At 38.1% G+C, this 12933-nt stretch overlaps 1 protein-coding gene across 1 annotated transcript; it reads left to right on the top strand.

Moving 5' to 3' along the window:
* Positions 1–11525: 11525 nt before the first annotated feature.
* On the top strand, positions 11526–12746 carry LOC137839345 (uncharacterized). The gene is made up of 2 exons (XM_090300086.1): positions 11526–12416; positions 12573–12746. Exons 1-2 carry the CDS (start codon positions 11526–11528, stop codon positions 12744–12746), a joined length of 1065 nt encoding a protein of 354 aa, XP_090156212.1.
* Positions 12747–12933: the final 187 nt, after the last annotated feature.

The raw sequence follows: 12933 nt of genomic DNA, 5'->3' as shown, positions 1-12933 counted from the left end.
GAAACAATTTCATGAGAAAAGTTAATTCCATTAAAGGCCGACAGGCCGCTAATTTACACAAAATAGGACACACATTTACAGAAGGTTAAACACGTGTATCCAGACAAAAATAGAAACAAAAGAGCGTAAGAATCGACATCTATCCTCTCGGGGCCTAGAGTCCCTAGCGGAGCCGACACAACTTCTCGATCACTCGAAATTTCTTCAATAAACATAAGTTGGCCCTGGTTGAAGTCTTTGCCGACATCGAACTTTCCCTCGTTCAGAGAAATGTTGTAGAAGAACGTAGCTTGTTGAAGAACCTTTTGAAAGCCGAGCACATGTTGGGCCAACACATTGTCTTTGGCAATTTCCAAATCCTTCAATAGCTTCTCAATTTTTCCCTCTGACCCGTAGTTCGAGAAGGTCATGTCCGAAAGGCTTTCCTTAAGCCCTCGGATCTCCTCATCCGCCTTCATAGAAAGCTCTTTACCCACCCTCTCGGCCTTGGCGCACAAGATTTTCCAATTGTTCATCTCGACTTTTAGGTTTTGATTCCTAGCCAAGAGATTATTGAGCGCAGGCTATCCAACTCGGTCGCGTTTTTGTCTCGTCTCATCAAGTCAAAAGCCATGAACTTGTCGAGTACTAGGGTGCGCGAGCATAACTTTATGAACGCATCATAAACTTGGGAAGGTCGAGCCGAAAAGTAGGCGTCTTGCTCCTAGGGGTTGAGAGTAATTGGAGCATGGATGCTTATTGATACTTGGAGAAAAACTACAGAACCTTATTATCTACCCATACATACTCGGCCTCTCATGTCTCCTCCCCCTCATATGCACTTAAAGAAGAATATGACAATGCAAGATCTAGATTATTCTTACTTATAGGACCGACAACCCGAGAGGATTTCTCGGTGCTCTCGGTATCACTAGAACTAACATCTATGGCCAAAAGCCTTCCCCTAGTCAGACCCCCTGACACAGGTGAAAATAAAGTGGTGACAGAAAAGGAAGACATGGTTACCTTCGAAGACTCTTCAACCGATACACGCAGATTATAAAGAAAACTCACTCGGCTCTCGAATTCTCAAAGCAAATTCACGGTTAACGCGTGAAAAATGGAACCCACCACACTCTTATTTATAGGTGGAGGAAAGGGCGAATACGAACCATCACGCGAATTTGTGCCTTCTGAGAGCATGTCACATCCACGCGCCTCGAACACTCCAATAAACTTCCCTACTCGACTTCCAGCTCATATGCGCAATCACACGACATAGCAGTCATGTGGGGATGCCTGTCACACGGAGTAACGACCACTCGGCCTATCGACCATATAAAACCCTGCATAGAGTTCCTCTACTAGGGTCTGGGAGGCTTATGACCCGGGATGAGCATCTAGCCAAAGATAAAGCATTTTTTCTTTTACAAACTCTACGTGACACTTAAATTGCTCTACTCGAGTTTGAGGGGTAAATGTTCTACCGGATTGCCGAGAAGGCCGAGAAGGTCGAATGGCCAAGAAGATCGAATGACCCTCTCAATCCAAATACAACTCGTTAACTCACAACTAGCCATAATTAAGCCTGTTTAGTGGTAAAATGTGATTAAGGGGGGATTAGGCCCTCTTTTGGACCCACAAACAGGCCCATGACAGCTAAGGCCCATTCAAAATGTATAAATACCAGAGGAGACCCAGCGTTAGAGGTAATTTTTCACTCTCAACTCACCTGCACTTTGTACTCAGACTAACTTGATTGTCGGAGTGCCTTTGCAGGTTCCCCCCACTCGTCTCGGTGAAAAGAAGAACCACCCGGAGATCACCACGCCTAGAGACCATGGAGACCGGAAGACGAAGACAGAAGGAGTCACTCTAGGAGGAACCCAACCTTGTAAGAACACAAGGAATTATGAGGAGATAATTTAAAGACAATTTCTACAATTCCCTCTTAGAACAACTGATGGAGGTTCTCCATCTTTCTATTATGTGGGTTTTTGGTTAACAAAAGATCATAAGTTGGGGAGCTTATTTCCAAACCAAGTGAAAGTGGTGAAATAAAAAAAAAATAGATAAAAAGCTTCACCAATTACTAATGTACATTAATAGAGTTCTTCTATCACCGAAACAACATTAATAGAGTACACTACAAGAAATTTTTTTTTTTAACAAAAATTAATTAACGAAGATTAATATAATCTAGAAATTGATTTAATTAACAGAATTTTTTTTAACATTCGATAAGTTCCAAAGATTATTTTAAAACCTTAACAAAATAACAGAGGTTGTTTTAACCTTCGTTAAATTTTATGGTTTATTTTAAAACCATAAAAAATAACAGATTTTTTTTAACTTTCGTTAAATTTCAAAGGTTTATTTTAAAACCTTAGCAAAATAACGGAGGTTTTTTTTGTTGGATTTATTAGTGTCAAAGTTCAAGAGGAGGGTGAATTGAGCTTTTAAAATTTTCAAACAGATTCATACTTTTCATAGAACAAAGCAAACGAATCGATTTATTTTGGAATGAACAGATTTATTTTTCTGCTTACTTTAACAAAACAACATTTCAGTTATATGGTTTCTAGAGATTGAGAGAATTGATGAACAAGCAATGTTTTATACACAAAAGAAAAAACAGAGAGTAGAATCAAGATACAATTCTTGTATATCAAACCACACACTTGAATGAACTGTGCCAATTGAAAGACTTGATTTTTACAGAACAATGTACTTCAATTATCACCAAATTAGACACTCAAATTTCAACAAGTTATTTAGATTAGTTTTCTAGAAATCAAGAACAGTATGAACAAACCCAAAAAGAACAGATTCAATTTTAATTGAACAGGTTTATTTTCTGACAGATCAATACACGAAACTGTAAATGAGTGCAAAGATTAAGAGAGTTTGAACACCACAAGATTATACTGGTTCTGATGGAGATCAAGCTCAAGAGGACATGGAGGCCAATCAACAAGATCAAGAAGAGGTGGAGGCACAAATGGAGGACGCCCATGGAGGTCAAAGTCCACCTCAAAGGATTACAAGAAGCATGTTCAAAGCTTTGGGAGCTAGAGGACATTTATTTTCTCTTTTTGTAATTTCTTTAGTTGAAGGTGCTTAGAGGGAAACATTAAAAACCTCTTTTGTTTTAGCATCTTTTAGGCTTTAGTTAGGAGCTTTAGGAGGGGGGTGTATTAGTAGATAGGTGTAGGTGTAGTTTTTGGGAGGTGACATAGTAGAAAAAGGTCACACCTCCCATGTGACTTGTTTTTGGTGGGAATTTAAAATGAGTTTATTTGAAATTTCCCACCTATTTTTTTCAGCACCTTAGGCTATAAATAGAGGTGCTTCCTTTGTAAAATTCAGATTGGAATTAATCTAAGAAAACTATACTCAAATTTTGAGTGACCTTTGGAGAGCTTTTGGAGCCTTCTTCCTAGTCTTATCTTGATGGATCCATGGAGTCCTCAAGTGGCGGCATCACTCTCATCTAGGAGCATTCCACACTTCTAGTGGCGAGATCATCCATCCTCCTTCCATCTTCATGAGCATTCTCTTCTCCTTCCTTTCTTCTTCTACAATTGTTCATGTTGCCTTGTGTTTTGAGTTGTTTTAGTTTCGGTTCTTCCATTTTCCAGCACCTATATTCTGTTTTGTTTCTTAATTCTGTTCGGTTCAATTGAATATTGGTTTATTTCTGTTCGGTCTTTTCAATTTTAATTCCTTTGTTGATTCAATTTGACAATATTTGGTTCATCCAAATGAGTTTGGGATTTGGTACTAGTTATTGGTGAGTTCTTGTCTTAGAACCATGATCCAACTCTAAGAAAAGTGCCTATTTTCCAGCTCAAGGTGATTCCTAAAAATGTCAAGAATCTTGTTCTATGTGGCTATTGGAATCACATCATGTGGTATCATGAGTCTTAGGTTCTTCTTGTTTAATTGTTGAGTTGTGTGCACTTTAATTTCAAGAGCTCTTTAATTTCTTGCAATTTAAGTTTCTGTTTTAGAATTTTAATTGAGTATTCTTGCTGTTTTTTCTTTTGCTCCAAGTGTTTGTGGAAAGGTTTATGGCACTCATAATTCTTATGAGTATGGTTGCTCTTTTGGAATGGCATTATCCTTCCTAGAGTTTACCTTAAGCTTCCTTTCACTTGTTACAATTTGTGATGTGTCTTTTAATTTTTGAATCATGTCAAGTTTTGTCTTAGTCATGTTATTCCATATATGTCATTACTTCTAGTAGTACTTTTATTGTTTTGATTGTTTCTTGCTTTGGTGTCATATAATTTTCTGAATTGATGTTGATCCTTTGTGCATTTTCTTTTTAGATTTGAGTTCATACTTGTATTCTAGACCTATACAAGTTCCAATACATCATTTTCTATTATGTCTTTGCTAGTTCATCATCCTGTTTTTTATTCCTATTAGGATTCCTCTGTTTCTGAAAAAAAGTGCTTACTGTTTTTCCTTATTGCAACTGATTTACGTACTGTAAAATTCTGAAATTCTGGATTTGAGATATTCAAAGTGTTAGAAAAGAATAGAAAAAAGAATCATTCAAAAATATGAAGTACACAAAAAATGATAAATAAAATAAAAAAAGTGTACATTCCTGCCGAAAAAAATACGGTAATCTGGCAGCGATTTTAAAACATTTATTTCTCTCAATTGGTTTACTGTTTTTAATTGATTCCAGTGCCATTTTTGAGTTAACATCTTGAAGTTTCTGTGGTATAAATTTCATAATCCAGTTCGCTCTACAACGTTCCAGTTAAATCAGTGAATATCAAGCACAGTTTGCATAAATTTTTTTTTTTTTTCCAGTAGCTAATATTTTTTGTTTTCTTCATCTACTCTAGTGCTTTTCCTTAGGTATTCTTTTGTGTGCCTACTTTTCTCATTGAGTTCTTTATTTTCTTGATTGTCTTTCATTCTTACTCTTTGAGTTTGTCTTACATATAGTTTTCCTTTTGCAATTACCTTTCCTTGCTTATACCTTTTCTTGTTTGTCTTTATTGTTTCTTTGGTTTTGTGGTGGTTTGCTCTTAAGATTGGTGTGCTTGCTTTGACATATTTCATTTGAGGATTCCAAGGCCTCAAGATCAGATTGGTGCAAGAACATTATTTCTTTGAGAGTGATATCTTTTCAGCCTTAGTTCATTTCGGCAGTTTCATTGCCAAAAAGCTCACTGTTTTTGCTAATTTTTTTTTAACTTGTTTGCTGTTTTGTGTGTTTGCTGTTTTTTTTAATTACAAATGGCTGGATTTTCAAGTGATGCATCCTACAAGCAGAATTCTCCTTCAAAAGCTTCAATTCTTGGTGAATTACATGAAGCTCAAAGAACAATTAGAAGGTTGGAGGAGAAAATGCAAAAGATGGAGGTCCAACAAGCTAGACCATCTCCTTCTATCCATGATGGACATCATTCTCATAGACCATCTTCAAGAGCTTCTTCAAATGATGTTGGCCGTGAAGATGAGCATAGGAGAAGGAGACCTCCACCCCAAGTCCATGGACAAAGACATCATCACCAAGGGGAAAGACTTCACTACGGCAATGGCTTCTATCATGATGCAAAGTCCAAGCTTCCTTCGGTCAAGTTACCTTGTTTTAATGGTTCTAGTGATCCAAATGTATATTTAGATTGGGAGGCTAAGTGTGAACAAATTTTTGAGATCCATGAGATCCAAGATGAGCATAAGCTCAAGCTAGCCACCCTAGAGTTTAGTGATTATGCCATGAAATGGTGGCATGGAATTGTAAAGGACATTATCTATCACAAGGGTCCTCCCGTGGACTCTTGGAACTCTTTAAAGGATCACATGCGCGCTAGGTTTGTGCCCCCACATTTTAGGAAAGACCTCATGTTGAGACTCCAACGGTTTCAACAAGGCACGCTAAATGTGGATGAATATTATAAGGAGCTTGAGACGCTTGTGCTTAAAATTGAATTAGAAGAAAGTGAAGAAGCCATGGTTGCTAGGTTTGTGAGTGGTCTTAGGAAGGATATTCAAGACATTGTTGAGTTACAAGAGTATTCATCATTGGGCTCTTTAGTTCATCTTGCAATGAAGGTGGAAGCCCAACTTGCAAAGAAAAACTCTTTTAAAAATGCTTCCAATGATGGATACTACTCCAAGTCTTGGAGAAACAAAACTTCTTTTTCTAAACATCCTTCCAAAGATTCTTCTTTCAAACCCAAGGAATCTAAGCCATCAACTTCTAGACCAAAGTCTCCCACTAGAACATCTAATACTAAATGCTTTAAATGTATGGGTTATGGTCATATTGCTGCAAATTGTCCTTCCAAACGAAGTATGTACATGCATGAGGGCATTGTAGTTAGTGAGCATGATTCGGATTCTCCTAAGCATTCATTGCATTCTCATGCATCTAGTGAGGAAGAGAGTGAATGTCCACTTGAAGGGGACTTGTTAGTTGTGAGAAGACTTCTTGGACAAGTTTCACAACCTTTTGATGAAAGTCAAAGGGAAAATATTTTCCATACAAGATGTCTTATTCAAAACAACATTTGTTCCTTGATAGTGGATGGGGGTAGTTGTGCAAATGTGGCTAGTACAAGAGTAGTAGATAAGCTTGGATTGCCTACTATCTCTCATACAAAGCCCTACAAATTACAATGGCTTAGTGAAGTAGGAGAAATAATTGTTAATAAACAAGTCCTCATCCATTTCTCCATTGGAAAATACAAAGATGAGGTATTATGTGATGTTGTGCCCATGGAAGCTACTCATGTTCTTTTGGGAAGGCCTTGGCAATTTGATAGAAAAGTTTTACATGATGGCTTTACCAACAAACTATCTTTTGAATTCCATGGTCACAAGGTTACTTTAAAATCTCTCTCTCCAAGAGAAGTCCATAAGGACCAAGTTATCATGAAGAAAAAGAGGGAGAGTGAAAAAGATAAAAAAGATAAGAGTTCTAAGCCTACACTCCTTGTGTCTAGGCGTGAAATTGAAAGGGAAATAGTGGCTCATCATCCTCTTTTTTTAGCCATCCCTAGAACTCTTAGAGTAGAATCACTTGTTGATAGTTCTCATTGCTTGGAAAATTTGGTAGAAGAGTTCCAAGATGTGTTTCAAGATCCTCCAAATGGACTTCCACCTTTGAGAGGGATTGAGCACCAAATTGATTTGATACCGGGCTCTTCTTTACCAAATCGTCCAGCATATAGGACCAATCCAAGTGAAACCAAGGAAATTCGCCAACAAGTTGAGGCTTTGATTGAGAAAGGGTGGGTGCAAGATAGCATGAGTCCTTGTGCTATGCCTATCATCTTAGTGCCAAAAAAGGATGGCACATGGCGAATGTGTTCGGATTGTAGGGCCATAAATAACATAACCATTAAGTATAGGCATCCCATACCTAGACTAGATGATTTGTTGGATGAATTACATGGTTCTAAAATCTTTTCAAAGATTGATCTTAAAAGCGGCTACAATCAAATCCGTATCAAACCGGGTGATGAATGGAAGACGGCTTTTAAGACCAACTTTGGTTTATATGAGTGGTTAGTTATGCCTTTTGGTTTAACTAATGCACCAAGTACCTTCATGCGCCTCATGCATCATGTTCTTAGACCTTTCATTGGTCTCCAGAATTCGTGGTCGAATTCTCTCCAACTCGGGGAGTATGATGGAGATCAAGCTCAAGAGGACATGGAGGCCAATCAACAAGATCAAGAAGAGGTGGAGGCACAAATGGAGGACGCCCATGGAGGTCAAAGTCCACCTCAAAGGATTACAAGAAGCATGTTCAAAGCTTTGGGAGCTAGAGGACATTTATTTTCTCTTTTTGTAATTTCTTTAGTTGAAGGTGCTTAGAGGGAAACATTAAAAACCTCTTTTGTTTTAGCATCTTTTAGGCTTTAGTTAGGAGCTTTAGGAGGGGGGTGTATTAGTAGATAGGTGTAGGTGTAGCTTTTGGGAGGTGACATAGTAGAAAAAGGTCACACCTCCCATGTGACTTGTTTTTGGTGGGAATTTCAAATGAGTTTATTTGAAATTTCCCACCTATTTTTTTCAGCACCTTAGGCTATAAATAGAGGTGCTTCCTTTGTAAAATTCAGATTGGAATTAATCTAAGAAAACTATACTCAAATTTTGAGTGACCTTTGGAGAGCTTTTGGAGCCTTCTTCCTAGTCTTATCTTGATGGATCCATGGAGTCCTCAAGTGGCGGCATCACTCTCATCTAGGAGCATTCCACACTTCTAGTGGCGAGATCATCCATCCTCCTTCCATCTTCATGAGCATTCTCTTCTCCTTCCTTTCTTCTTCTACAATTGTTCATGTTGCCTTGTGTTTTGAGTTGTTTTAGTTTCGGTTCTTCCATTTTCCAGCACCTATATTCTGTTTTGTTTCTTAATTCTGTTCGGTTCAATTGAATATTGGTTTATTTCTGTTCGGTCTTTTCAATTTTAATTCCTTTGTTGATTCAATTTGACAATATTTGGTTCATCCAAATGAGTTTGGGATTTGGTACTAGTTATTGGTGAGTTCTTGTCTTAGAACCATGATCCAACTCTAAGAAAAGTGCCTCTATATTTTCCAGCTCAAGGTGATTCCTAAAAATGTCAAGAATCTTGTTCTGTGTGGCTATTGGAATCACATCAGGTTCACTCAAATGAGCTACATCCAGTCTCACATTTCCCATGGTGAATTGCACTAAACAAAATAGTACAAGACAATTGCACAACCTAATGTTCTTGAACCCTACAAAAACAAGGCACAACTAGCTGAAAAACTCTATCTCAGCACACCCAACACTTCAAGAAACACTATCAAGAAGTGTCTTGCAACCACAATTACAAAGAAAAGAATAATGAAATTGAATACAACAAGAAAGAAACTGCCGAATTCTGATAAGAACAACAAAAAAGATTGCAAAAACTAGTGACAACACCTCCACCTAGCTTCTAGTAAACAAGAACAAACACACCTTAATATCTTTTTGAAAATTCTTTCAAGAACACGTGCAAATTCTTTTGAATCCTCTAAAAGCTCTTAATCTCTATTGCAAACTCGTTTTCTCAACAACCGTTTTAGTGAGATATGACTCTCTTTATAAAGGAAATGATTTATAACAGATTTTCAAAAAACAGTTTAAAAAACTGTTACACAAAGAACATATTGAAATTATAATGAATAGATTTATTTTCAAAAAGGCAAAGAGAGATTCTGAACTGTTGCAACTCAGTCGTTTTGATACCATAAAAAGGCTGACCCAAGTCACTTGGTGCAAAAACACAATTATCAAAAACTTTTAGAAAACAAGGCATCAGTTAAAGAAAAGAATTTATTCATTTGAGAAACAACAAATTCATTTTCAGTGCAGTAAAACATATTTTGTGAAAAAACATGAGAAAAACATTGTGTTTGATCTTATCACCTTGATAAGGGTTAAGAGGTGGGTCACGATGCAAAAAGCTCACTTTAAACACACGCTAACCTATATACAAGACTACCCAAGTACAAAAACAATATTCAAAGCAAGACACAAACTTTGCTACATCAAACACATTGACTTGAATGAGCAACATTCATCTTCAACATTTTTAACCCTTGTTAAATTCCAAAGGTTTATTCTAAATCAGCTAAATAATGGAGTTTTTTTAACTTTCAATAAGTTCCAAAAATTTATTATACAACCTCAGCAAATTAACAGAAATCTTTTTAACATTATTAAGTTTCAAAGGTTTATTCTAAAATCTCAACAAAATAACGGAGGTATTTTTTAACCTTCGTTAAATTCTAAAGATTTATTGTAGAACCTAAATTTAACACTCCAAATTTTTCAAACTTCAATAAATAAATAAATAAAATTAAATCTATCTATAAATAAATAATTAAAATCTATATAGCTTTAATATATTTTATAACTAAATTTTCTAAAATTTTGAATAGTGTAACTTTATATTACAAATAAGTTTTCTAAAGTTTCAAAAAATCATTTTAAAAACTCAGCAAAATGACCTTCGATAATAAGTATTTCAATAGTATTTTCATATTTTTTTATGATTGATGGTAGTTGGTTTATATAATTCCTAGTTTTTTTGTTTTGAGCTCATACTTCAAAAAAAACCTGACTTATTTTGTTTTAACTTTTGATGTTCGTATATTTTATGTGCATTTTTAGTTTTAGTTATAATTGTTAATATTTAATTCTCATAATTTTGAAATATTTTAAATTAAGGTCTGTATTTTAAAATGCATATAATAATTAATTCATTGTAAAATTGAGAAGTATTAAAGTTAATTTCTCCTCACAATATGTTCTTGCAATATTTAGGTAATAACACACATGGCTTTGAAGCCCACATATGACAGATAATGCAATTATTTAGGATATATAAAGTAGTGATAAACATCATTTGTTGTCGAGTTAGGTAATAGTGGTTTGTGATTCTTTGCTAGGAGTGTCGTCGACGACCATTGAGCATGTGTCGAATAGCAATGTGTCTACGGTGGAAGAGAGAAGTTAGGAAAATCGATAGAGATCGTGAAAAATGGGGTTGAAGATTATTTCAAATAGCAAGTCATTTTATGAAAGTTTTGAAACTCATGGTATTTAATGCAAGTTTTGAAACCCATGGTATTTAATGAAGGTTTTTAACCAATGGTATTTTACAGAGGTTTTGAAACCCATGATATTTAACATGGGTTCTGAAATACTTTTTCTAAAGTTTAAAAAAACTCCGAAAAACACATTCCCCAAGGATGGTTTAGCGGGGGAAACTACAACTCTGGGTAAATGACTTAATAGAAGTTTTAATCATGGATAATGTAAAAATAAATTCCTATTAAAACCATTTTTTCTTGTAGTGGTAGTTCTCAAACTTTTGATATTATAATTCATTAAAAAATATATAAAATAATAATAATTTAAGGATTAAAATGTAAATTATAAAATATAACAGTAATTTAATCTACTTATTAAAATACTTATTATATCTAAAAATATTTGTGTTCTAATTAAAAAGGAGTTAAAAAATAAATTATCTAATTTGAAATGTTTATTATCCCCAACATAGCGAAGAGGCTGAAGATGCCCCCTAAGACCGACAAGAAGCATGGGCCCAACAAGAATGTCTGGTGTGAGTTCCACCAAGCGTTCAGTCACCCCATACGCAATTGCTTGGCGCTGGGACACCAACTAGACGAGTTGGTGAAGAACGGTTTCCTGAGGGATTACATGCAGAAGACACAGGGGACCGAGGACGTGGCGATGACAGGGGGTGGCCAGGAGCATGAAATTTCCGTGCATGGTGAAATCCACACCATTTCAGGAGGGTTTTCAGGAGGAGGGTGCACCGCTTCCCAACTGAAGAAGTATGCACGAGCAGTAATGTCGGTAGAAGGGCAAGAAGCGTACGACATGCTCGACGTGGACCTCGTTTTCACCAGGGCCGACCTCTGAGATGTGTCCCACACGACAACAACCCGGTGGTGATCTCAGTAGTAACCACTGGAAGAAAGGTACACCGTGTCCTAGTGGATGAGGGAAGCTTGACAGACGTGATGTTCTGGAGGACTTTCAACAAACTACAGTTGTCCCGTGATCTGCTAAGGCCTTATACGGGTTGCCTGTACGGCTTCGTAGGAGACCAGGTGGAGGTGTGTGGGCATTTAGAGCTGAGGACCACCTTCACAGATGGTACCACGTCCCGTATAGAGAACATCAGGTACCTCGTCGTCAATGCCCCCTCCGCATATAACATACTGTTGGGCAGACCAACGCTGAACAGGTTGAGGGCGGTAGCGTCAACGAGGCACATGAAGATGAAGTTTCCTGACTTGAAAAGGAAGGTGATTACGATCAAGTCAGACCAGAAGGAGGCCAAGAGGTGTTACGAGAACAACCTCAAAACGAAGAGGGGGGTATTCATGGTCACTACGCGCGCACCGCACTCAGACGAGGTCGCCCAGCCCGAGACCAGTTATGCAGGAATTGCTCGGGGGGAGCAAGTGCAGAGAGCAGTGCCCTCTATCACCCATCGGGAACAAAGTGAAGAGAGGCCTACCAAAGCAGAAATCACCCGTGCAGAGATCGCCAGGGAGAGGCGACCTGAGCCGGTCGACGATGTGAAGGATAGAGAGATTAGAGGGAAGGTCTTCAAGCTTGGCAATGCTCTCGACCAAGTGGTGCAAGATTGGATTGTCGAGGTTATAGAGCGCCACCTGGACGCCTTCGCATGGTCCGCCTCGGACATGCCTGGCATATACCCAGACTTCCTGTGCCACCACCTAACCATGGACCCCAAGGTTCGACCTGTCCGCCAGAGGCGAAGGAAGTTTAATGACGAGAGGTGTCAGGTCATCAGGGAAGAGACGCAGAAGCTGCTAAACGCTAGCCACATCAGGGAGATACAGTACCCAAAATGGCTGGCGAACGTGGTCTTGGTGAAAAAGGTCAATGGGAAGTGGAGAATGTGCGTTGACTTCACGGACCTTAACAAAGAATGCCCGAAAGACTCTTACCCTCTACCAAGCATCGACGCGTTGGTTGACAGCGCCTCAGGTTGCAAGATGCTCAGCTTCCTGGATGCCTTTTCTGGGTATAACCAGATTAAGATGCATCCCAGGGATGAGTGCAAGACAGCGTTTATGACTGAGTTGTCTTGCTACTGCTACAAGGTCATGCCCTTCAGGCTAAAAAAATGCAGGCACCACCTACCAGAGGCTAATGGACAGGGTGCTCGCGCCCATGATAGGGCGAAACGTACAAGCCTACGTGGATGACATGGTGGTGACCTCGCAAGTGAAAGAGCAGCACTTCGCTGACTTGGAAGAGCTATTTACGACAATAACTAGGTACAGACTGAAACTGAACCCCGAGAAGTGTGTGTTCGGAGTTGAAGCAGGGAAGTTTCTGGGTTTCTTGCTCACCGAACGTGGGATAGAAGCGAACCCAGAGAAGTGCGCTGCA

Source organism: Phaseolus vulgaris, chromosome 3 (assembly GCF_051622355.1).
Source record: "Phaseolus vulgaris cultivar YP4 chromosome 3, ASM5162235v1, whole genome shotgun sequence".
NCBI classification, from domain to species: domain Eukaryota; kingdom Viridiplantae; phylum Streptophyta; class Magnoliopsida; order Fabales; family Fabaceae; genus Phaseolus; species Phaseolus vulgaris.
The sequence above is the reverse complement of the archived record's forward strand: the minus strand, read 5'-3'. Positions and strand labels throughout refer to the sequence as shown.